Genomic DNA, 23,168 nt, shown 5'->3' on the forward strand with positions numbered 1-23,168 from the left:
CAAATTGTTCGAATGCTTCTTGTTTTCAATTCTCAAGATACACAAAGCTGATCTTTACAATTTCAGTCTCAACAGAAGTCACTCTTCCAAAATTTGGCAAAAATGAGTAAGTACATATTATGCAAAAGCACAGCCAATTCACAATCGTTTATTATGTTGAAGGAATAAGAATCAATCGGTATTCTCGGTTCGTAGTTCAGTTTCATAATTATTACAATTAAATGTCAATATGGGACAATAAACGGAGAAGCTCATGTTTATTATATTGTATAGTCTCAAAAAATAGCCGCTAAACTATAAAATACATGTCTATCGTTTTAAAATAGAGATTAAAATATAGTCATGTAACTATATTCAAAACTTTCCAAATATGAACACACGCATATTATCAGATATGCATATTTAATCGCAATAATTCAGTTCTTAACATTAAGCAAAGACGATGTAAAATTTTCAAAAGTATTAAAAATTATTTAAAAAAAATATTATATAATAATTGTTTTATACAAATGTAAATTTATAAATAGATTTTGATCACAAAATAATATAAAAACGCATATAAATACTGATTCATATTTTACAGTATTATATTATAGTATGTAATAATAACATAGAATATCAAACAGTAGCAAATTTGACATTTAAATAACAAATGCATTAAATAAAATAACACTACTGAATTTCAATCGAATATAAAAAAATAATTAAATAGAAAATATTAAGTACAAATAATAACAATAAAAAATTACATAACTATCTTATCGGACAAAATCATAAAATCTTGGTATGTGGGTATATCTTAATAATATGGATTTTTGGGATTATTTTTTGCGCTTGTGTCACATGATGATGCAGCATCTGTGAGATCTGGCATCTCCGACCACATCGCCAGTGTTTCCACTGAATCGAGGCACGTCGCTTTGTGGCAAGGAAGAATTTACAGCTTTCGGACTACTAGGAACATCTATTGAATTGGTAGGTGATATCAAACTTGATTCGGTCGGGCTAGAATTTCTAATTTGCGCTCTCTGCTTCTTCAAATCGGCCAACGTACCTGTAAAAGATTGATCCGGAAATTAAAAAAATATATTTTCTGAGACAAATGATCATTTTTGATTTCTTTTGCTAATAACTTTTACTCGATTGGGAGGAAAATAATATTAAAACAACTCAATTTATTTGGTAATTTTATTCATTTTAAGAGATATTTTTTGTGCAACTTTTTTATACTGGTGATTTCAAAATAATATTATAAATAAGGTTTCAGTTAATATATCTATAAATAAACATGAAGATAGATTTGTAAAATTTATTTTATTTTTCAATTGATAATGGTAGTTGTTTTATTTGTGTAGTTATAAATGTTGGCGTATTTCTGACGTTCCTTCCGATCACCGTCTACATTTGCTGTAATATCTGTTCAGACGTGTTTGTTTTTGTTGTTTTGTCTGTAGAATAAACATTGGTGTGATGTCAAAATGTGATATAATTAATAAGCTCTAAACTTACATTTAAATGCACTCATTTTAAAAGTATGCTTAAAATATACTAACAATCTACTTCACACATAAAAGCTATTAGCAAACAGAATTAAAAATTACCTTTTGGCTCTTCTTGTTAAAGCAAATTAATATTTTTACAAAGCATTGTAGGAAAGAGTTTTTATATTTGGCATTCTTAGAATAATATAAAATTCAACTATAAATATGAAGTTTAATCAAATTAAAAATGAGGTAAAAATTAAAAACACTGCTATATTATTTTCCTGTAAGTTGGCAGCAGTGTTACATATAGTTTGAAAAGTGGCCAACAGGTTGCAGTACGATTCAAGTATATAACACAAAGTCACAGCAGTAGCATAAAAAAGCTACCGTAATTGAAATAATCATCTCATTCTTATTTTGAGTAACGAAGGGGTGGAGTTCGTTAAAATTATCAATGGATGATAGTTGAGTATAGTGATGAATGTCTATCACTCTGAAATTATGCAACAGCAGATTCTTCTTAACTCGGTCCGGCAGATGGAGTAATTATAGCAGAGTGCAATGTAGTAGTTGAAGACATCAGGAGATGAGTGATGAATCAGTAAGCTACACTGCCTATGATGTTTTGCAGTTTCACTCCATCGAAACTGGATAAATTGTGCCTAAAATTGTCTAACTCTTTTATGGGAAGAATAAGGGATAATTTAGAGCACAACATGCTCAGGAGGAATACTGTTACCAGTACATGGACAGATCAATAAGCATCTTTGATCTGCAATGCTATCTCCCAATATTTTAAAAAACTTTGTATTACTCATAAAGATAATGGAAGGAAAACGAAGCATAAGTGGCTGCGCACTCAGGTAAATTTTTTTTTTCTAGAGGTGTCCATGCATTTTCTAAGCACTGGAAAATTTGTATTGCGCGCCATGGAGACTTTACCTACCTCAGCATCTATCGAATTAATGCCACAATATTGATTTGCCATAAATTGCTTTCCAATTCGGAAACAATATTCTACCCTTTGCTGACATGGTCCAATGCATTAAAAACTCTTTCCTACATTTTTAATTAAAGCAAACGTACGTACCTGCATTGATCATAACTGTAACATGCACATTTATTTTTCCATTGTTATCGGTGGTATAATGTGTAGCAGAACTAGAATCCGCCGGCAAACCGACGTGCGAAGTGTTTACTATGAGTTCCTTCGAATCAACCATGTCTTCGTGTACGAAAGATTCGTTATCCTGGCCCTCTGGCGCTTTTCTCACTCCGTTGATTGGCATCAAAGCGTTGTCTTCCAAGCCGTTGATCCTATTATTGTTAAATGTGGGAGTAGACGTAGCAAACTGAGAATTTGCCAGACTTTTATTATTTTGCTTATAGCCGCCGTGGACGCTCGGTATGGATGATGTATTACTATTATTGCCACTAGGAAGGTACTGTGCTGCTGCATTTATGCCGTACAAGGGATTGGTTATTTTTGGAAGTTGACCTGGATAGTTGGTCGACTCGCCGGATATTTGCGACTGAGCATCCCCGTTGACCGATTGAGCTTGAGAAATGGAATCGCCTGACTCGATCGTCTCCGAAGGACCGTTGGACCACTTTTGAGACCCTTGCGGATTGGTCGCATTTTGGCTGCTGTCTGTGCCATTTGGAAGACCCTGAAATGTATAAATCTATTTATCAATTAATTCACCAAAACATTTTGCATATCTAGATCATTTAGAATTAATTTCTAACCCTATAACTGAGACCCAATATGGGCGGGTCTTTTTTTTTCATTTTACGCAAATTATCGTTTGCGAGAAACATTTTGATTGCTTGTTATTTAACAGTCCGTAAATAAATAATTTACACACATAGTGAACATAGTCGATTATTGTCAACCCATATCACTTTATATTATATCAAGCTTTCGGCGTCATGCTAACTGTACGATAGGAGCACTTGGAATTGAACACATGATAAGGTATAGTTTAGCACTGACGATTCACATATAGACATTACGTATTATATATAGACGATTGAACTTAATTCAAGGCGAAACACATTGTTATTACATTCTTATTTTAACTGTTATAAATATTAATAAACGGTTTAATAATGGAATTTTTGTTTGAACGACCTTGTTAACGCTTTAATTTAATCACTATATAATTTAGGCAATGATTTGTGTTAAATCAATTCCCAAATTCAATATAAACTTAATCACTAAACACTCGAATTTCACCCGCGATGTGCATTATGTGTTGCACTTTCCTAGTCAAGTGGTAGACTGGTCAGATTCGTTCTGTGTAACATTCTTCAAGATGGTCACGCCAAAACAATAATACAACGCACTGCTGAAGAAATCGAGTGTTGAAAGAAAATCGTATTTTTTATAATACAGAAACACATTTTCGCAACGATTTATTTAATGGCTATGCAAGCAGAACGTGTTTAAGTAGTTTGACTAAAATAACTGTCCTTTATTGTCCATTTTCAAGCGAAAATAACTATTAACTAGAACGAATCTCAAGTAAAGAAAAAAAATATTAAATAAATAAGATTTTGTATGATACATGTATTATATGTATTAGTACATATAATACATATATCTCATCTTGTTTTAAATTTGATTAATTTGATCGCATTAAATAGTTTTGTACCCCTGGTGTACAAAAACGATGTGAGAGTGCGTTTCGAAACGAAGCAATCGAGCGTTAATCAAAGATGCACCTCGCAGCATCATCAAACACGAAAAATATTACTTTCCATGATGTATTAATTTATTTAATCGAAATGAAAACATCGCATGCGTATTGAAAAAAAATGCCAATAATAAAATCAAAAATAATCAGAATAAATAAACATATTTGTTCAATATAAAAACTGGGTCGACCTTTTAATAAATTTAATAAATTAGTTATTGGTCGTTAAAAATCGCATTTGGGTCCCCGCGAGAGAGTCGAAATATTAATGAATCGCGACCATTGCCGAATGCATAAAAATTTGAACGCACGCATATTTTGTAACAAAAAATACAAATAAAACGCGCAAATGGTACGTTTAAAAATATGTCTAGAAGTTTGAAAGTCCTTGATGCGCTCAAAAGCAAATAATGTTATAAATAATTAATTTTAAGTAAATGGAGGGAATTTATATTATTGTTAAAAGGCCACGCGGAAAGGAATTAATTACGTATTTATGAATTAATTTCGGTCTGATTAAAATTATGTTTTAAATTTGATAAATGAGAATGTAAGTAAAAATCAGGTTATCATGTCGCATGATTGATATATGACATTTTCATATCCCTTCAAGTATACAATCTATAGACGTGTCAATCAACCGTAGTTTCTAAAATTCGCACGTTTATAATTAAAATTAAAATAAAAGTAAGATATTTATTAATAAAGATTATTTTATTTGGAATAATTAGTATATATTGGCATAAGTAATTGTAAGAGAAATAAAATAATTATTATCAAGATAAAATCGATATGATGAACTAGATCTAAAATAATAAAATTAGTATTATTTCCCACATCAAAGTAACACAGCATTAACTGCGCTGATGCTTGTTAAAGCAAGTCATTAAATACTTTATTAAAAAGTTGTTTATGAGCATTAATTAGTATGAAATTACAAATGCAAAATCTTTTTCAAATTAAAAATGATTTATATTGTAGCAAATATGATACAATCAATTTATTTTAGCGGTTAAATATCATACAATATTTTATACGAAAAACTATTTATTATTTTTGAATATGCAACCGATTGAGCTACAATTTTATTATAAATATGTAATATATTTTCGTTTTACTAAAGAAACGTTTAAATACCAATTGGCTTCAATTACAGGCGCGTGTTATATGTACATACACATAATATGTATATGTTGCCTCATGTACATCTAAAACGATGAACATTTTCACAAATAGTGAATTTTCCAATAAATAGAATTTAAAAACTAGGTATAAGAATATCCAGAAATGTTGGTAGTCGTGAAATATCTCGTTGATATATTGTAGCATTTTGTCAAATATAAATGTAGTTTCCAATTGAAAATACATATTTCGTGATATTTTATAAAATACATTATGGTTTACATTATGTTTCCAAAAGAAATTTTGTAGCGGGCCCCATGACATATTTAATACTTACTCTAATATTTTGATTTAAACACATTAGAAAACTTTGTAACACATTTTACAGTACATTTGTGTCCAGATATATAAATATTACAAAAAATCTAAATATGCAAAAATAAAGCAAAAGTCGATAAAGTATCACGACTCTAGTTATGTGGGGCGCTTCGTGCGGTATGCGCTCACAAGGAATTCACGAGGGAGAAATTGCCATAAGAGATTATCGTTTTCCTCCGCGCATAAATTGCTAATAAATCAATAAATTTGTGAAATTTTACGCGCGTTTGTTGCACATTTTGCACGCGACGCGATTTCCACCGCCGAAAAAAAACACTTTCCTATCTATCGACAATTAATAACGAAGAACCAGATGCGGCCCTGGTATCTCGACCGGCTATTTAAGACTGCCAAGATATGTGAATATAATATTTATTATATCTACACCCAATTATTTTAGATTGCATAGCGCAAATTTTCATAATCTCTTCACAAAAAATACTATTTTTTAAATTGCCTTATTTCAGCTACTTGTGGGTAGCAAAAAATTGGTATTTAGTTAATATGTGTCAAAATTTCTTTGGTTGGGCATTAAAGAAAATAATTACTTATAAAAAATAAAACGTCAGGGTTTTTAAATTTCTGAACCATAATTTCTCAAACTTTTTATTTACTACTTAATCTAAAATTAAGATATTTGCATAATTATAAGGTTATTTTTCCATAACGCCCGCCATCACATAAATCGTTAAACAAAATGTATTCCAATAAGCCATTTTTGTTGGCTCTTAAGTGTATTTGTTTATTAAAAGTATATATTCCATGTTCCATTAATAGGGAATTTTTGCCGATTTATTAATGATTTATATAAATAAAACGGCAGGTAAAATATTGCGATGCACGGCCAAATATACTTTTATAAGGAAAATAGCAATCATTTAAACATTGTATATTATCATATGCTTCTCTTAGTAAAAAATAATCTGTTGACGATGAATGGATAATACATTGGACACGAATATATAGATTGATCCAATTCGAGTTTCCTATGTTGGCAACAGTGTAAATCAGACAACCGTCAATAATCACGCATGTTCAAAGTGTCAAATGTTAGTTTCCAACAACACATTTACGAAATGGACTTCTTAACCACCGCTCAACGCGTTAAAATTGTTCAATTGTTCTTCAGAAATAACAATTCTTTACGAACTGTGTGTTGAAATTTACGGGAAGATTATGGTCAATATTATCGTCCTACTGAACGAACAATTCGCAACGTAGTGAGAAAATTTGAAGATATTAAAAGCGTTAGAGATAGGGTAAGGCATATGCATTATTGTAGCGCCAGTTGAGCCGAAAATATTGCTGTTCTAAATGAAAGTATGGACAAAGATCCTTAATTGTCGATTCGTCGGCGTTCGTAACTTTTTTATGGTTCCCTTTGGCGTATTTTGCATATGGACTTGCACCTACAGCTGCATAAATTTTAGATAACACAAGAACTGAAGCCCAGAGATCTACGCAGATTGGGTGTAAGATCAGTAGGAAATTGATGCCGATTTTTCAATGAAAATCTTTTTTTCTGATGAGGCACATTTCTACCTTTTTGGGTATGCTAATAAGTAAAATTGCCGCGAATGGGGCTTATAAAATCTTCATGTGATTCACGAAAGACAACTTATGTGTATATTATATATGTGATAATATTAGTAGCATAATTTGGTATGTAGTACAACTAAGTATATATATATATATATATATATATATATATATATATATACTATATATACCTACATATGTTGTATATTTTTGTTTATTCAAAAGTTTTATTTGGGATAAAAGTTAATATGTATTTAGTCGCGTAGAGCAAAATTTTATATTATTTTAAAATGGTGTAACAATTGTTTATTTAAAAATTGTAAGCTTTCCGAATTATTAACAACTGGTTTATGGAAACCAGCTGGATGAAAATTAAAACCACCAACCGTTAACACATGATTAATAATCATACTTAATCTAAATCCTGTTTACAAGTGCAGTAGGAATTGCGACTCATTTTTTTTCACGGAAACGAATGGTTTCAAGTCTTGTAATTAAATTAGTAAACAGAATGAAATTGATAATCGTGTACGCATTTGCCAGCATTGTGTGGTATATCCTCTCATTCGACCGCGTTAATTAAAAGAAGAAACTCAAAAAGCGGAACATGTAATAATTTATAGCTTTGTTTTACTATAATTTGCGCACAACCGACTATTGCGCTAATATTTGTTTCAACACAAATTTAATAACAAATCAATAATTCGTAAAGTGAAAACTTTATTAATATCAATTCATTGGCAATGTGAACTACTTTTTGATTATTTGCCGCAATAACCATTAAACATAGTATTTTTTAATTAGTTATATGACGGCACTTATTATAAAATACGTAACTATTGTAAAATAAACGTTGAAAATCGTTTTTAAAGTGTGTTTACTACAACTATTTAATTAAAGCTGAAAATAAATATTTCATAAAGTTGTTTCATAAAATGATAGAACACAAGTACTTTCCAAACACGAAACCAATATTATCAATAATATTATACTAAAAAGTTGATAAAATTAGCTTCCTTCTATATCGTGATACATTCACAAATTATTTTATTCAGCGCAAATTTTACTGTTGTAATGATTTGTTTTGCATTTTTGGAATTACGATAACGTATTCTTCGAGAGTAAATTTTTCTATTCAATATTTTTAATATTTTATTATCCAAGTTTTACATTATAGTATTATCTTATTTTTTTCAAATAATATCCAAAATGGAGAGTAATGGTGAATGGAAAGATGTGGATGTTGAATATTCAGAATTAATTTTTTAAATAAAAAAAAAACAAATAACTGATGTTTTGTGTTTAATATATTGTATAGGTGCAAAATTATTTTTAACGCTTACTTTTTTATTAAGCTAAAAATATATTAATTATTTATTATTCATCGGGAAGTTTGATTCAATAATGTTTTATAATTTATAAATGATCTGACAATACTACTTCACTTTCCAGGCTCACAGTTTTTATTGATCGCCAAGGTTGCATAAACTAAAGAGATAGCTTGTTATGTATTATGGATAGGTTGCTTGTCCCTATCACCATTTACATAACATGCTACTCCATTTAGTTTATGCAACACGACAGGTAGCTTGCATTTACACATTCAGAATTTTAAGTGACATTTAAAAATATGGCCGGTTAGAAATAACAATCCCAATAAATATTAACATTTATAAAAAAATGTAAAATGGCAATGTGCCTAAGTGTCCATTACAATGGTGCTATGACAGGCTGCAATGAATATTTTTATGCCACCCTGTATACATATACTACCGGTCAAAAGTTTGAGACCAAACTATTTTTTGTTGATATTCTTAATATAAATTATAAGAAAACAACATTATATGAAAGATCAAATACATATCTACCATTAAACTTAAAATTACAATTTTAAATAGTATTTTTGAAACAAAATAATAAAAAAACTTTTCAATTACTTATTCATCAAAAAATCTATCCTTAAAATCCACATAACACGGCTTTAACTATTCTTGGCATTCTAATAACAAAATTTTCAATGTAGTGATTGATATGATAGCCCACTCACTCTGTAATCATTCCCATAAGACATTTTGGGAATTTAATTCCCCTAAAAGCTCAATTAGATTTAAATCTAGCAATTGGGGTGGCCAAATCATATTTTATAACATTATTTTACACACACTGCACAATTTAGAAGTGTTTGGCAGTGTTGCCTGTTGGAAAATAAAACCTGGCATGTTTAAATGTCAGACCATAAAAATTTGCACTAATCTTTAAATGTTCAATTTCGATGCCTTATAGCCTAATTCAGGGGTTGGCAGAAGCGGCTCTTTGCATAAAAGTTTGCGGCTCTTCAAACATAAACTCAAATTTCACCTTATCTCAGTGCAAGACAGAATTACCAAAATGTCTTCGAATGTAACAGAGCAGCAAGTCGAAGGTATTAAGCTGTCTTCCGCAATATCAATTGCAACTGATGAGTCGTGTGATATTAGTGAAACCGCTCAAGGGAGAAAAACGCGGAGAGGATATTGCGAATGCTATAGAAACATATCTGGAAAACATTGGAATTGCTCTAAATAAAATAATTCCATTGCTACTGATGGAGCTAAAAGTATGACAGGCGTAAACAAAGGAGTAGTTTCAATTTTAATAAGAAAAATTGACCATGAAATTCTCACGTTACACTATGTAATACATCAAGAAGCTCTTTGCGCCCAAACATTTCCCGAAAAAATGATTACGGTAATGAACTTCGTTATCAAAGTAACTAACAGCATCTTGGCCAAACCACTCCATCATCGCCAATTTAAGGTACTCTTAAATGAAATGAATAGCGAGTGCCTAGATTTACTTCTGCACAATAAGGTTCGCTGGCTTTCCAGAAGTAACGTACTGAAATGCTTTGCTTCATGTTTAGAAGAAATAAAATTGTTCCTACGCGAAAAAAACATTAAACATCAAGAGTTGGAAGAATACACATGGCTACAAAAACTACATTTAATGGTCGACATTATTTCACATCTTAATGCTTTGAATATATTAACGCAAAAGAAAGGAAACATCGCATATACATTATTGGAAGAAGTAGAGTGCATTGAAAATAAGCTATAAGTTCTCACCGAAGATATAGAGAGAGGTGAATTACTTCACTTCAAGAATTTAAGACAGTATTGTGAAGAAAAAGCACTTGTTTTGATGCGATTTATATCAGCAGCGTATTGGGAAAAATGAAGAACAGTTTTGGCGAACGTTTTCAACAATTCAGAACAAATAAGACTACACTAGCTTTCATCGTACGTCCTCTCAAAATAAATGTCAATGAACATATATGTATATATGTATATTACATATATGCGGCTCTCCGGTACCTTTGTTAGCCTATTTCTCTGACAATTTGGCTCTTCTCACTTAACAAACTGCCGATCCCTGGCCCAGTTGTACTTTTTTTTCATTTTCTCATAACAAAGGCTTTTTGGCAGTAATGCATCCTCCAAGTTTTGCTACCCTTAATCGACGTTGAACGGTTGATACTGATACATATAATTTCAACACCACTCTTTTTCACTTGCGAGCAAATTTCTGTTGAACCTTCTATTTATTTTACTTGAAATTACTATATGCTGATCCCGTTTTTTTGATGTAATTATAGTACTTCCAGATCAAGGTTTATCACAATTTAGTCCTGTATCTTTAAGAATGTTTTCATCTTCCTGCAATGTGGTTTAGAGATATTTAATTTTTAGGCAGTATATCGTCGAGTTCTGTTGTCTTGGTGAAGAGTGACAATTTCAGTTTTTTTTTCTGCCATCAAATTATTTTCTGTCCCATTGTAGCAAGAGATTTTTATTTTTAACGCCCACAAAACCAACGCATGTAAACAGTTTAATAGTAGTAAGTTCAATAAGAAGAAATTAATGAAAAAATGGAACAAATTTTTTCTAGATTGTGATTTGTATAGTTTAGAATACACGTAAATGAATCTGCATAGATAACAAATTAAAAGAGTTGTTAAGCTCTCACCATCGCATATTTAACAGCTTTCTTTTACGACACTTAGCATAGAATAAGAAAGGGCGAGTCTAAAAAAATATGCCATAATATTATTATTATGGATAATATAGAAAATAGTCTATTCTTTAATTGGGTAACAATGTTTTTAATAGTTGCAATAAATAAAGGTGGATTCGTGACTATGAATTGCAGGCGTTGGTCTTAAACTTTTGACCGATAATGTACATATGAAACAAAAACGGAGCAAATTTTTCATTTAACTAACTGAAAATGTTTTAGTTACTAAAAGATTTTAGTTTGATTTGAAGTTTTATCAAACAACCATAAAATAAGTACATTTGACCATTATTTACTATACGGAAAGACTGTAATTTTTTAACCATAACAAAACTGAATTGATATATTAATTATTTTCCAACACCGACGATAATAACGAAGGTACACGGAACGCACAGGGTTGCATAAACTTCAGTGTGCCATGTGTGTGGTGTTGGCAAGAATATGGCATGCTACCTCTTTCAGTTGATGTAACAGTAAATCCACGAAAAGCATTTGATTATCATTTGAAATTTGATAGTGAGTTGCTCACAAAAAAATTCAAGCGATCAATATGAAAATATTTGGAATTATCTATTTCATATTTGGACTATTTAGTTAGTAGTTATCAAAATATACGTCAAATAAATATTTGGGATTTTGTTGTACATTCATAATTAATCTTTTTTTTTTTTTGCCGTAAGAACAGTTACTTAATTCTGGTGTTCATATTTTAACAATCTTATTATATGCGTACATATTCGAATATGGATATCTTTCTACTGAAATCGAAGTTTAAATAGCTTCTCACTAACATAGTAGTGAAATTAAAAACGCGATTTGACGAAACAGTCGCCGGTGGGCCTAGACGCAATCTAGTATATCATCAGTTTTATGATATTATTTATTAAAATCAATTTTGGTTATTAATTCATGAAATAGCCAATACACACATAAATCACCGATTTGAAAAAAATAAGGAAAATAACTAATTAAAAGTGATTGGAGTTGCTCAGTACATAATGAAGAAAATAATGAACTAACCGGATTCGTTGGAGCTGACCCGGAGAAAGTTTGTCTCATCCTGGCTTCCTCGTGTGCATCGTGTTTTGCCGTAAGACCTCTTTCTCTAAGCGATGTTCGTCTAACAGAATGGGCTCTGGATGATGAGGGTCGAGCACCACCAGTCCCTCGCCTGCTCCCAGGGCCTCCGCTGCCATTGGATACTCTAGCTCTTGCCTCCCTCTCAGTCACCAGCTGTGCAATACGCGTTCTCATCTCAGGATCTTCACAAATATCTACAATCATATTACAAGATTCATGAAACTAGGACACTTTAAATTAAGTAATTATACTAACCAAACAACATTCAATTAAACCAGAATACAAATGGATCAATTACAAAACATATTAGGTATTTTAAATTGCATGACTGCGGTCATTTTTTTTTATTATTTACCAATATTCGATCAAATATTAATGACTATTTCTTGTACTTGTTCCTAGCTATTAAAATAAAATAATAAATATTCTTACCTGCTGGCGTTTCGTCATGCTTGTTTTTAGCGTTGAGATCAGCGCCGTTGTGAACGAGAGTCTCCAATACTTCCAGCTGCCAATTGCATAAAAAAAACCCAAACACATGCATTATTCCATTTTAGTCACATTTTTTTTATTAGTTACATGGCAATTAAAAAAATTTTAAAACATGCAAATTTGTTTTCTGAATCATACAAATTTCAAAATATGGGTATTCTGAGTGGGTCGAAAGATAATTTCTTTATTCTATTTTTAATTGGTGTCGTTAAAATTGTTTTAGAAATTAGTAAGTATACAGTAACTATAAATTATTTTTTTAGTCATTGCAAGTATTTTATTTAAACTAGACTGCCTTATATTTTTTTGACTTTAGAACATCAATACAATAAAAATCAAGAATTGATTCACAGGGATGACTCTTTATGCTTTATTTAAGTGAATTGCAGGTAATTTTAAATAGGGTTACCAAATCGTAAAATGAAAAGACCTGACTGAAAAATATGGTCATCGAAATTAATTTTTTGTATAATTCGGCAGCATGGCTTAAGTTTTCTTAAGTATTTTTTTTTAAAACTATGCATCCATTGCATTATTACTATAACATTGAAAGCATATTAAAATTATTCGAAGGCGTTTTTCTAATATAAAATATCAGCAATTTTTTTGTTCAATTGTATCTATAGAGATCGTTATAGATTTGTGACGTTTAGGATTAATATCAGATCAATTATTTAATAATATTAAATATAGAGAAAATGAGCAAAAGTAATTATGACTTCTATTAAGATAATTTATCTGACATTTCACGCAGAGTCGGACATTGCATGTACGATGAAATCTTGTTTTTTTTTTAAATTTAATTATTATTCTCCTTCCACAAACAATATATCGTGAATTGACTGATAGCATTATATTTTTACCGAAAAAGGGATTTAACCAATAAAATTTATCTTGATTAAACACGATGGTAAAGCAGATGAATGTCCTTTTCTGTTAGTGGTTGGGAGCTTCGGGTGATATTTTGGTATTTTTTAATACAATTATCAACTAAAAGCAATTAAAATTGCAAATGGGTTTTTTGCCACATTTCATGCGATATAACACAAATGAATTTCAGGTTGTTTGATTAAAAAAAGGTAAGAATTTTAGTTTCTTTAAAACAGGGTGATAAGTAGGATTTGTTTAGTATTTTATTATACATTGTAACTTCAATTTATAATTTTTATAGAAGTTAATAAAAACTAAATTGCAGTCACTAATATACATTTTGACTAAAAAATGTATCAATTGATACCTTATTAAAAATATGTACTTACCAAAAGCAACTTTGAAAAAATCTTTTGTAAATGGGTGATTAAGCGTAAACCTTAAAGTGCAATAAAAAATTATTGCACCCTCTCTATTGTCCTGTAATTTGGTAGCAGTGTTATATGTAGTTTGAAGAGTGGCTGATTAGTGGCAGTACGAATCTGGCATACGATACGAAGCCATGACCGATGCACTTGCACCAATGTGAAGCAGTGTTTTGTCATTTGTTTTTTTGAGTAGTGAAGAAAATAAACCCATTAAAATTCATCAACAAATGAAAGTTCAGTATGTTAATGTATATATGTTTGTTACTCTAGCACATAGGTTCTCAAAGTGCGCAATATTGACCACTGGTGGGCTATGGACGAATCTCGGTGGGCAGTGCTGGCTCCAGGGGAATTTGGTGGGCGATGGAGGAGTCATGTAGTGACAGAGAAATTAACAAACAGATTTGGTTTAAAAAAGAAGGTTGCATGAAAATGTTTTAGGCATTTTATATTTAAAATAAATAAATATATTTTGCATAAAATATAATGCGATATAGGATCTTATGAAAGTAGCCATTGTAATAATTTTTTAAAGGTGGGTTAGGCACGAACCGATGGGGTACTTACTTATTTTTATAAGTAGTGTTTTTTTATTTTATAAGTGGAATTTTTTTTAAAGAAGTAGCAAATATTTAATATAAATAGCCATAATTAATTATAAATAGCATTTTAAATTTCATTAGTAACACTGTATCAATAGCAAAAAAATATTCTCTTTCAGTGATATTAGTCAATAATATTGATGAAAATCTTGTCTAAAAGTGAGATTTTTTATTTCATTAAATACTTTTATAATTTTAATTATAATTTGTTTAATTTTCAAAAAAAATTGCTATTTGAAATCCTAAAACTACACATATTTTGGTGAAATTAAAAAATATATATGGTTTTTGCTACATTACAATTTTTTATTAAATGAGATAAAAAGAGCTTTTCAAAGGTAGGCGATGAAAAATGTTATCGTTGAAAAGTGGGCGATGAGTCAATTAATTTTGAGAATCTATGCTTTAACAAGTGTACTACCAGTGAGTCTTCTTGTCTAGGTTAGATCATTGTGAAGGAAAATCGTTAGTTAACATTGAATGAAATAGCATCATTTAATTTTTTTAGAGGTATCCATGCATTTTGTAAGTTAGGAAAAATATTGTACTTTTGTACTTTAATATTTTCGTTTTATAAATTACGGGATAAAATATATTTAATGTTTTAATTTAATTCACCCTTGTACTTCAAATCAAAAGCAATACATTAATACACAAATAAAATCAATCAAACACAGCGAAACTAAATAAATTAAAAAATAAATGAGATAGATGCCAGTGAACTGTATAAATGAAAATTGCAAATTGGCTATTTTTTATATATCCATTCATAAAAATTAGTAATTAAAATATTGGAGAATACTTTTGACCTTCTATATGCTACACTAAAAGAAAAACTTGTTTATCAATGATTTGTTTAACAAATTGTATGTTATATATAGAACTAAAAATGTAAATATAACAAACTCAAATATTGAGAATCTAAAGGCAAACGCCTTGAAATATGTCACTTGATATAATTAGCATACATTAAAATTTATTAGAACATCATGAAATATCAAAACAAGGCTAAAAATATTCATATCGTGAAAATTTATTTTTAGAGATAGTTATTTATATGATAAACGATGAGGTTATTTTGTTAAGTTCAATATGAATTCACGCATTTTTAGTCGAAATAAGCACATGCATTTTTCATTTCCAATATACTCACATGTCCCCAGCAAGCTGCTGCGTGTACGGGCTGCCACAGATCGTGATCTTTAACATCAGTTGAAACATGATTGTCAAGTAGGAATTCTACTACTCGAATATATCCGTTGGCCGCGGCAATGTGTAGCTGTAAAATGAAGAAATAAAACGAACAAATAAAGTCAATGCAATGATTTCCATGAATTAAAAAATATTTATGAAATCCTTACCTGAACTTTCTTTAACGGATTTAAAATGTTTTTTTCTTAGATAGTATAATATTATTTACTTACACTTTGTTTTAACTCTACGAATATTGATTAAAAAGTATCTGACCTTATTTTTCCAACCAGTTGCAGTCTACCGTCGGGATTAGTGCAGCATGCTACCTTGGCAGTACTAAATGTGTTTTATCTAAACAGTGCAAGCCTTTGCTTGCTGTTCATCATATTTGGGTATCAAGCCAAATATAGAACATGTCGAGCTATGTTAAATCTTAACAAACAGTGTGACTTTTGGCTTTTACCTGGACTCAAGATGCCATTTAAGTCGAGTTTTCAGGACATAGATATTTCTGTATTGCATGCAATGCAATGAAGAATCTGAAGTCGATTCAAAAAAAATATTTAGATAGTTTTTTTGGCCTAAGATCGGATACTTTTTGATCAGCATTTGTGTATTTGATATTTACATGTACTGATCTGACTGTTATGTGTACAAATGAGTTTGACATTAGATGAAAAGTTAAAATATTGATAATGTATTGAAGTATTATAAACATATTGTAATATTAATAACATAACAAATCAGTAGTAAATATATATATAACCCACAATACGCTGTGTATTTGACACTGCATTCATTATAACTCCGAACAATGAGAGAAATACAAGTTTAGTTCTTGATAAAATCAGATTTTGGTTTATACATTTCAAATATGACTATTTTGATGTTTTAGAGGGTCATGTAAGATAAATAATAGCAAAGCTTTGCTGCACAAACACTCGTTAAAGGCACAAGAGGAGCTTTCGGAACAGCTAGCAGTTGAATAAAAATTACAACTTGAGATAAAATGGGAAACATTAAAAAACTCGGGAAGTGGAAAAGAAAGACAAAAATGTATTTGTACACTTAGATTTGATCACTTCTAGGTTAAAAGTAGATTACCCATGTTTATTATTATATAATATCAAGGTAAAATAAAGTGAAAGGAAAGATTCATTAACATAACATATACGTTCATATTAAAAAGAAGATGAAGCATGCAAGTGAAATTTTGCTATATGATACTAAACATTTATTAACACCATGTTTGTGCGTAAATTATACTGCCACCAACACAAGCAATTATATACGTGCGATTATCCATATTTACAGTTAGTGAATGTATTATAATTTATTCATCACATATTGAACGAGGAAATGACAAAATTAAATTTTAATAAAAAACACTTTGTAACGCTTGAGCAAATTTATTGCAAAAATACCTTTATTCAAGAAAAGTTTAAATATATTATATGTATAAAAAGCACTAAAAACTAATTAAAGCCTTTAAATTTTGACACATTTAAATAGGTAATATAAGATTAATTATTTCAAATGGCACAATAGATGATACATTTCTTTAAATTTAGTAATACTGATAGCACAATTTGGAAACATTATATATAAAATATTTGGAATAAAAGGAACATTTAACACGAATGTTTTTTTAATATTTATACAAATATATATCCATCACCAAAATTAAAATTTAATACAGTAGAAGATAGGACTGACTAGATAAAAATAAAAATAAACCAAATAACACAGTGATGTAACGACTATTTTATTTGATGAGACTTTTAATATATAAATCAGTCTCGTCAATCAGGAATGTATTTTTATACAAGAGTTATTAAAAAAAGTGGTTACCTCACTTAATATATACACATATAAGACTTCTACCGTGTGAATGTGTTAAAGCAAGACAAAAACAGAAAAAATACAAGTGCAATTTGAATAACCATTTCCATTTGAGTGTAAAAATAAAGTAGAGTACACAAATTGTTGAAACATTAAAATTGTTAACAATATGCCTGATCGCTTAAAGGCAAAAGCAATTTGAGTACCCTTCATATAAAAATTATATAAAACAAAATATAAATATATACGTATGTATGTATGTATGTACAAAATATATATAAAAAAATGATTGAATAATACATTTTATATATTAAATAAATCTTCTAGGGGTTTCTGTATATTACTTTGACACACATTGAGCAAATGTTATTAATTAATTTAAGCCTAAAAGATGTATTTTTATATTATTAATTTGAAAATTGATTCATAAGTACAATTTGATAATATAACATTTTTAATATACAATTGAAAGTTTTTGCTCTGGCAAATTCGTTAAACAATTAATTTTTTCGCTTTAAGGGTACTCTTTTTAACGATGATAACAGAACAATCGGGCGCAGAGGTTACAGACGCGTTGTTAAAGCCCACCACCAATTTAGTGAATTTCTTAATTAGAAACACAAGTACTTTGTGAAATGCTTTTCTCACCGGTGTTGCGCCTTGGTGATCTCTATATTCGAGATCTTCGCCAGCGGCGGCTAAGCTTTTCAGATCGCGCAACATCCTACGCTCGGTGCTGCCGCGTGTCGAGTCGATCAATCGCTGAGTGATGCCCCTGGCTGCCATTTCGCCTTCGATGCAATCGAGGGACGCTTCGTCTTCGCATATATCGTATGGCATATTTCCTATAAATAAAAAAAATATTTTTACATATGTAAAATACACAAATACGACTATAGATTGTGTACGGTAGATATACCATCTGCGTTGACTGCTAAGAGATTCGCACCGTTTTGGATCAAAATTCTTACGAGTTGTAAATGTCCACATGTAGCTGCAGCGTGTAGCGGAGTCCACCGTTCGGAATCTTCAGCGTTAACGTTAGCACCCTATAATAAATACATAGCATATATCAAAGATAATTTTACGTTTTAAAAGATGACCAGATCATTAAATAATGCATATTTATTGTATGCATTAAGAAACACGATAAAGATTTATTCAATTGCACGATAACAATAAAGAATAAAATAATATATCGAAAATCATACAAAAAAGTGTTAATTGACATTAAAACAATATTGATAAACTGATCGGTAGTTTTACTATTTATAGCAAAAACACAGAAAATTACACTTATTACCATGGGATGATATATTGTGTTTTATTATGTCCCATACAAAAGTTATTTCATGCAATTAAATGATTTTTATAGGAAAAGAGAGCGAAATGATTTTTCTTTTATATTTAATTCAATAAAAATTGAACACTTGTGTTGAAGTATTAAATAAATAAGTACTCTGGCAATTATAAATTGAATGAATTCATTTAAAAAGTTTTTTTATCGTATTTATGGGGCAGGGTTTGGTAAATAATATGGATGTGAAAAAGAGCGCAGAAAGGCAAAGGTCAGGTCTTTAACTGCTTCAATCGACTCCTGTGAACTATTCGATCGGTATAACAAATGCCGTTTCGAAGCATCCTACTACATTCGTACACTTGCTGGTGTGACAAGTGAATTTGTGAAATCCCACCGTCACTTAAAGGACCATCTTAGTCATTAGTTTTTCGTTTGATTAACATTTATATGACACCTGTATTTGTTAATCGCACATTTATCTCAATTAATTAATATTTATGGTAGTTGAATAATAGCTATCTTCAATCAATCAAACGTTTATTAGAGAGAGCAGTTTCCACATTTGAATTATTTTCTATAAATGTTCACATTACAGATCAGTATGCAAAAAACAATAAAACTGAAAATAACAAAATTTTTCTTTCTTAATAAAAACATGCTAATAAATTGATGTAGATAGTTCTGTCGTAAATACTGTTTTAAAGATTTTAACAAAGCCGTTTGCAGTATGCCTGCGAATCAGCCGTTTTGCTATGATTTTTTTTTTATTTTTGTCCATGCAATCAACGCATTAGTGACATGAGATCCAAAATGTGCCAAAAGAATTAAGGTAATTGACACTGAAACCAAATATTTATATAACAGTATTTTTGACATGACTATATATTAATTAATATACAAACACTTAAAAATAGGAATAAGGGCAATAACAAAAATCTTAACGGGCATTGTAAACTAATCAAAATAAAAAAAAACAATGCTTATAGTAACCGATGAATGCAGTTTCTGCCACAAAGAGGAGACTCCGAAGCGCCTTCTCTGTGAACGTTAATGAAATTTCCTTATAGACCATCGTAGGATGTTCCGTAGTACGAATCGACATTTTTTCAAAATAGAATTGCATTACTATTTTTCATGAAAATTTTTTTTATAAACTGTATAAATTACCTTCTCGAGCAAAAGTCGTAACATGTCTTCGTTGTTATCTATGCAGCATTGATGAAGAGCTGTGAGACCATCTTCGTTTGTCGCATCGGGTGTGACGCCACGCATCAATAAATTCCGCACTACATAAAAAATAACAGTATTTTATATAATAAGCACTTAGAAAAAATATATATTATTTAATATACTACCTTCTTCGATGTCGTTTCTTGCGGCAGCTTCTAAAAGCATGACGCTATCGCTGAAAAATATTTTCCTTTTCGCTTTCGACATTTCGCCGTTGGGTACTCTCGGATTATTATAGCCTTTACGGCCAGTGTTCGTTTTGCTACGTATCCATTCTCTTTCTCGTTGATCGAACAGTTTGAGTTGCTGTATTCGCCTCCTATGATCAAAAATACGTAAAAGCAGATAGTCATGATAATAACATAAGCACAACAAAAAACATACTTTCTGGCCATTTGAAGTCTTTCTTGTGTTGTGAGGCGCTCTACCAGGGCCATTTCGGCCACAAGATCGGAATGCTCCATGATCGGTGTTTTCTATATAATAAAATAATGATTTAAGACCTTGGCGACACACAAATGGTATAGTCATATACTTAATATTACATCATGGGCATTTGAAAATATATTATAACGCACCATGATGATATTGTTTAAAATAAACTATTAAATATGGATATTAAAAGTGTAAAACACAATACGCATGACATGGGAGAACATGTGTAACGTTGACGCTGTTCTGAAACGTTATATTGTCGATACCGAAGATTTAGCCATTAGCACAACTATTGAAATACATGCTAATTTTCACATTTCTACACCTAAATATATATAATTGGAAGATAAACATTTTCACTGTGTAGTGGCATTCGAGTCGTGGATTCGTATTTGAGAGTGGATTCCAGAGATTATGAATCATTAAAATATGTAATGATTAACGATTTTTACACTATCAAGCGAGATAAGGGAATATATTTGAGAGCAGTTCATATACAAGATAAGATTTATACATAATTAAAAATAGATAAAAGGGTTATAAAAACGAATCAAGGTTGATCATGTCACAAATTGGAATGTGATAATTAATATACGCAAATATATTTTAATGTATTATATTATTATTAAATTGTAGATCTGTCATTCTTACGTATTATGACATTTAGAAACGAGCCCTAACCTCAATTAAAATAAATTACGCTTCACATAATTTAATTTAAAAAATATATAAACAAAAAAAATATGAATGACCTCGATGTATTATTATTTTTGCATTTTTTTCTAAATAGATTTATCGAAATCTAAAAATAAAATGTAAACGTCAAGCGCGAGATGAAAACAAGCGGTCGTAAGGTTGAGGTGAAAAGAGGCTAACTTCCGGGTGCTTGGATGGAGGTTGAACGGTCGACTGATGATGAGTGGATGGTCTGTGGGGGCGATTGGTCGATGTCGGCGGTTAGAGGGCGGCGCCCTCGGCCGGGAAAGGCGACGTTGCGCCGCCCGATGCCCCCGAACGCCGCCGACACATACCTGATAACGGACACTTTCTTAAATTTACTATCGTGCACTTAACGCTAATTTTCGCGGCCATTGACTACATGTCAGATTTTTTAGTATAAAAATATCTATAAATTAATATTATTATCCAAACTTTTTTTTTAATATTAATTTTATTTCATGAAGGTTAAAATTATTTGAATTTCAAATATTCAAATTCTGTGAAAGTGTTTTAAGAATAAATTTCTATTAGTGTTGCGTTATCTAATATTAGGAGTATGTCTTACATTATGCGCATCTTGCCTTACCCGATCGTTTTTAAATTAGCTGAGTCTATCGTTTGTTGATACCGTCTTGTAATATTTGTTGTGTCATAGTATTGAATTTTTTTAGCCCTACAAAAAAAATAAACAGTAGAACCTTTGAACATTATTTAAAAACAATATTACAAACACCAAAAATAGTGCACAACCGAATACATCAAGTTTAGAAGAAACAGGAAAACCTTAGTGTGTTGATACTCAGAAAGCAAAAACGAATAAAAATTTACTATGCAGTATGCTACTTAAAGTTTGATTTCGCTATAACCCCTAAAAGTTAACTATCTACACAGTGTGTGATATGCTAAGCAACTTTGTCAAATGACGTTATAAAGCCTTCCAAACTTGTGCCTCATTTATATTCACATCATATTGATCTTGCAAATAAGCCACTAGATTGTTTTGAAAGATTACACGACCAGTTAAAAAAATAGAAAACTCAAATGAAAAGATGACGACTAGTGACAAGGTATTGTTTTAAGACTCTTTGCTTAGCTTCCATTGGTGAAAAGTTAATAAAGCCCTGGATTTTAGATATCCTTCTACTAAAAGTTTTAAGTCTTCAAGTAACTTAAAAATTAGAGACTGTATGGCTTTTGAACGAAACCAATCAGAAAAAAATTATTGATATGACCATCAATGTTGAAGAATAAGTTGTGAAGGGGATAAATAACTTATTTGTTGCCTAACCTTACCTGGACAGACCTCTACTTCAGATATATTCATATATGGTACTATGAACCAAAATACAAAACGGTAATTTTCCCCGATCCATTATGTTTAAATGTTGCTCCCACTTTCAAGTAGAAAAATTATCTCTCTCTGCAAAATTATTATACAAATTTGAACATATTTTACGAATACTTTATTTTATACAAATATTGTTAGACTGTAAGATATGATTTGTTGTCGAAGAAATACAGATGATGTTTTAGGGGCTGTTGGTGACGGGTGGCAATGAGACACAGATTGAGCCGCTGCAGTAATATTTATTTAAGGTTACGGTGTTTACATTATAAGAATGGGGCGGACGCGCGACGGCACGCGTCCAAACCCTTACAAGCTTGCCGGTAGAGAGCGAAAACCGTCACAACAATGC

At 30.5% G+C, this 23,168-nt stretch overlaps 1 protein-coding gene across 4 annotated transcripts; it reads right to left on the reverse strand.

Annotated features, from left to right (window-relative positions):
• Positions 1 to 812: 812 nt before the first annotated feature.
• On the reverse strand, positions 813 to 21,794 carry MYPT-75D (Myosin phosphatase targeting subunit 75D). 4 transcript variants are annotated; one of them, XM_088197219.1, is made up of 12 exons: positions 21,628 to 21,794; positions 20,701 to 20,792; positions 20,442 to 20,635; positions 20,254 to 20,372; positions 20,077 to 20,124; positions 18,706 to 18,835; positions 18,435 to 18,631; positions 15,904 to 16,029; positions 12,791 to 12,866; positions 12,299 to 12,552; positions 2,983 to 3,154; positions 813 to 1,054 (listed from the first exon to the last, which is right to left on the reverse strand). In XM_088197219.1, exons 2-12 carry the CDS (start codon positions 20,778 to 20,780, stop codon positions 840 to 842), a joined length of 1,611 nt encoding a protein of 536 aa, XP_088053345.1. In that variant the 5' UTR covers positions 20,781 to 20,792; positions 21,628 to 21,794; the 3' UTR covers positions 813 to 839. The 4 variants fall into 4 exon arrangements, with proteins under 4 accessions (XP_088053345.1, XP_088053342.1, XP_088053344.1 ...); XM_088197216.1 differs by having other exon boundaries at positions 2,575 to 3,154; XM_088197218.1 differs by lacking the exon at positions 20,077 to 20,124 and having other exon boundaries at positions 2,575 to 3,154.
• Between the last annotated feature and the right edge of the window lie 1,374 nt (positions 21,795 to 23,168).

This window comes from Plectrocnemia conspersa, unplaced genomic scaffold, assembly GCF_051122295.1.
Source record: "Plectrocnemia conspersa isolate PC_06_02 unplaced genomic scaffold, ASM5112229v1 ptg000011l, whole genome shotgun sequence".
Lineage (NCBI taxonomy): Eukaryota > Metazoa > Arthropoda > Insecta > Trichoptera > Polycentropodidae > Plectrocnemia > Plectrocnemia conspersa.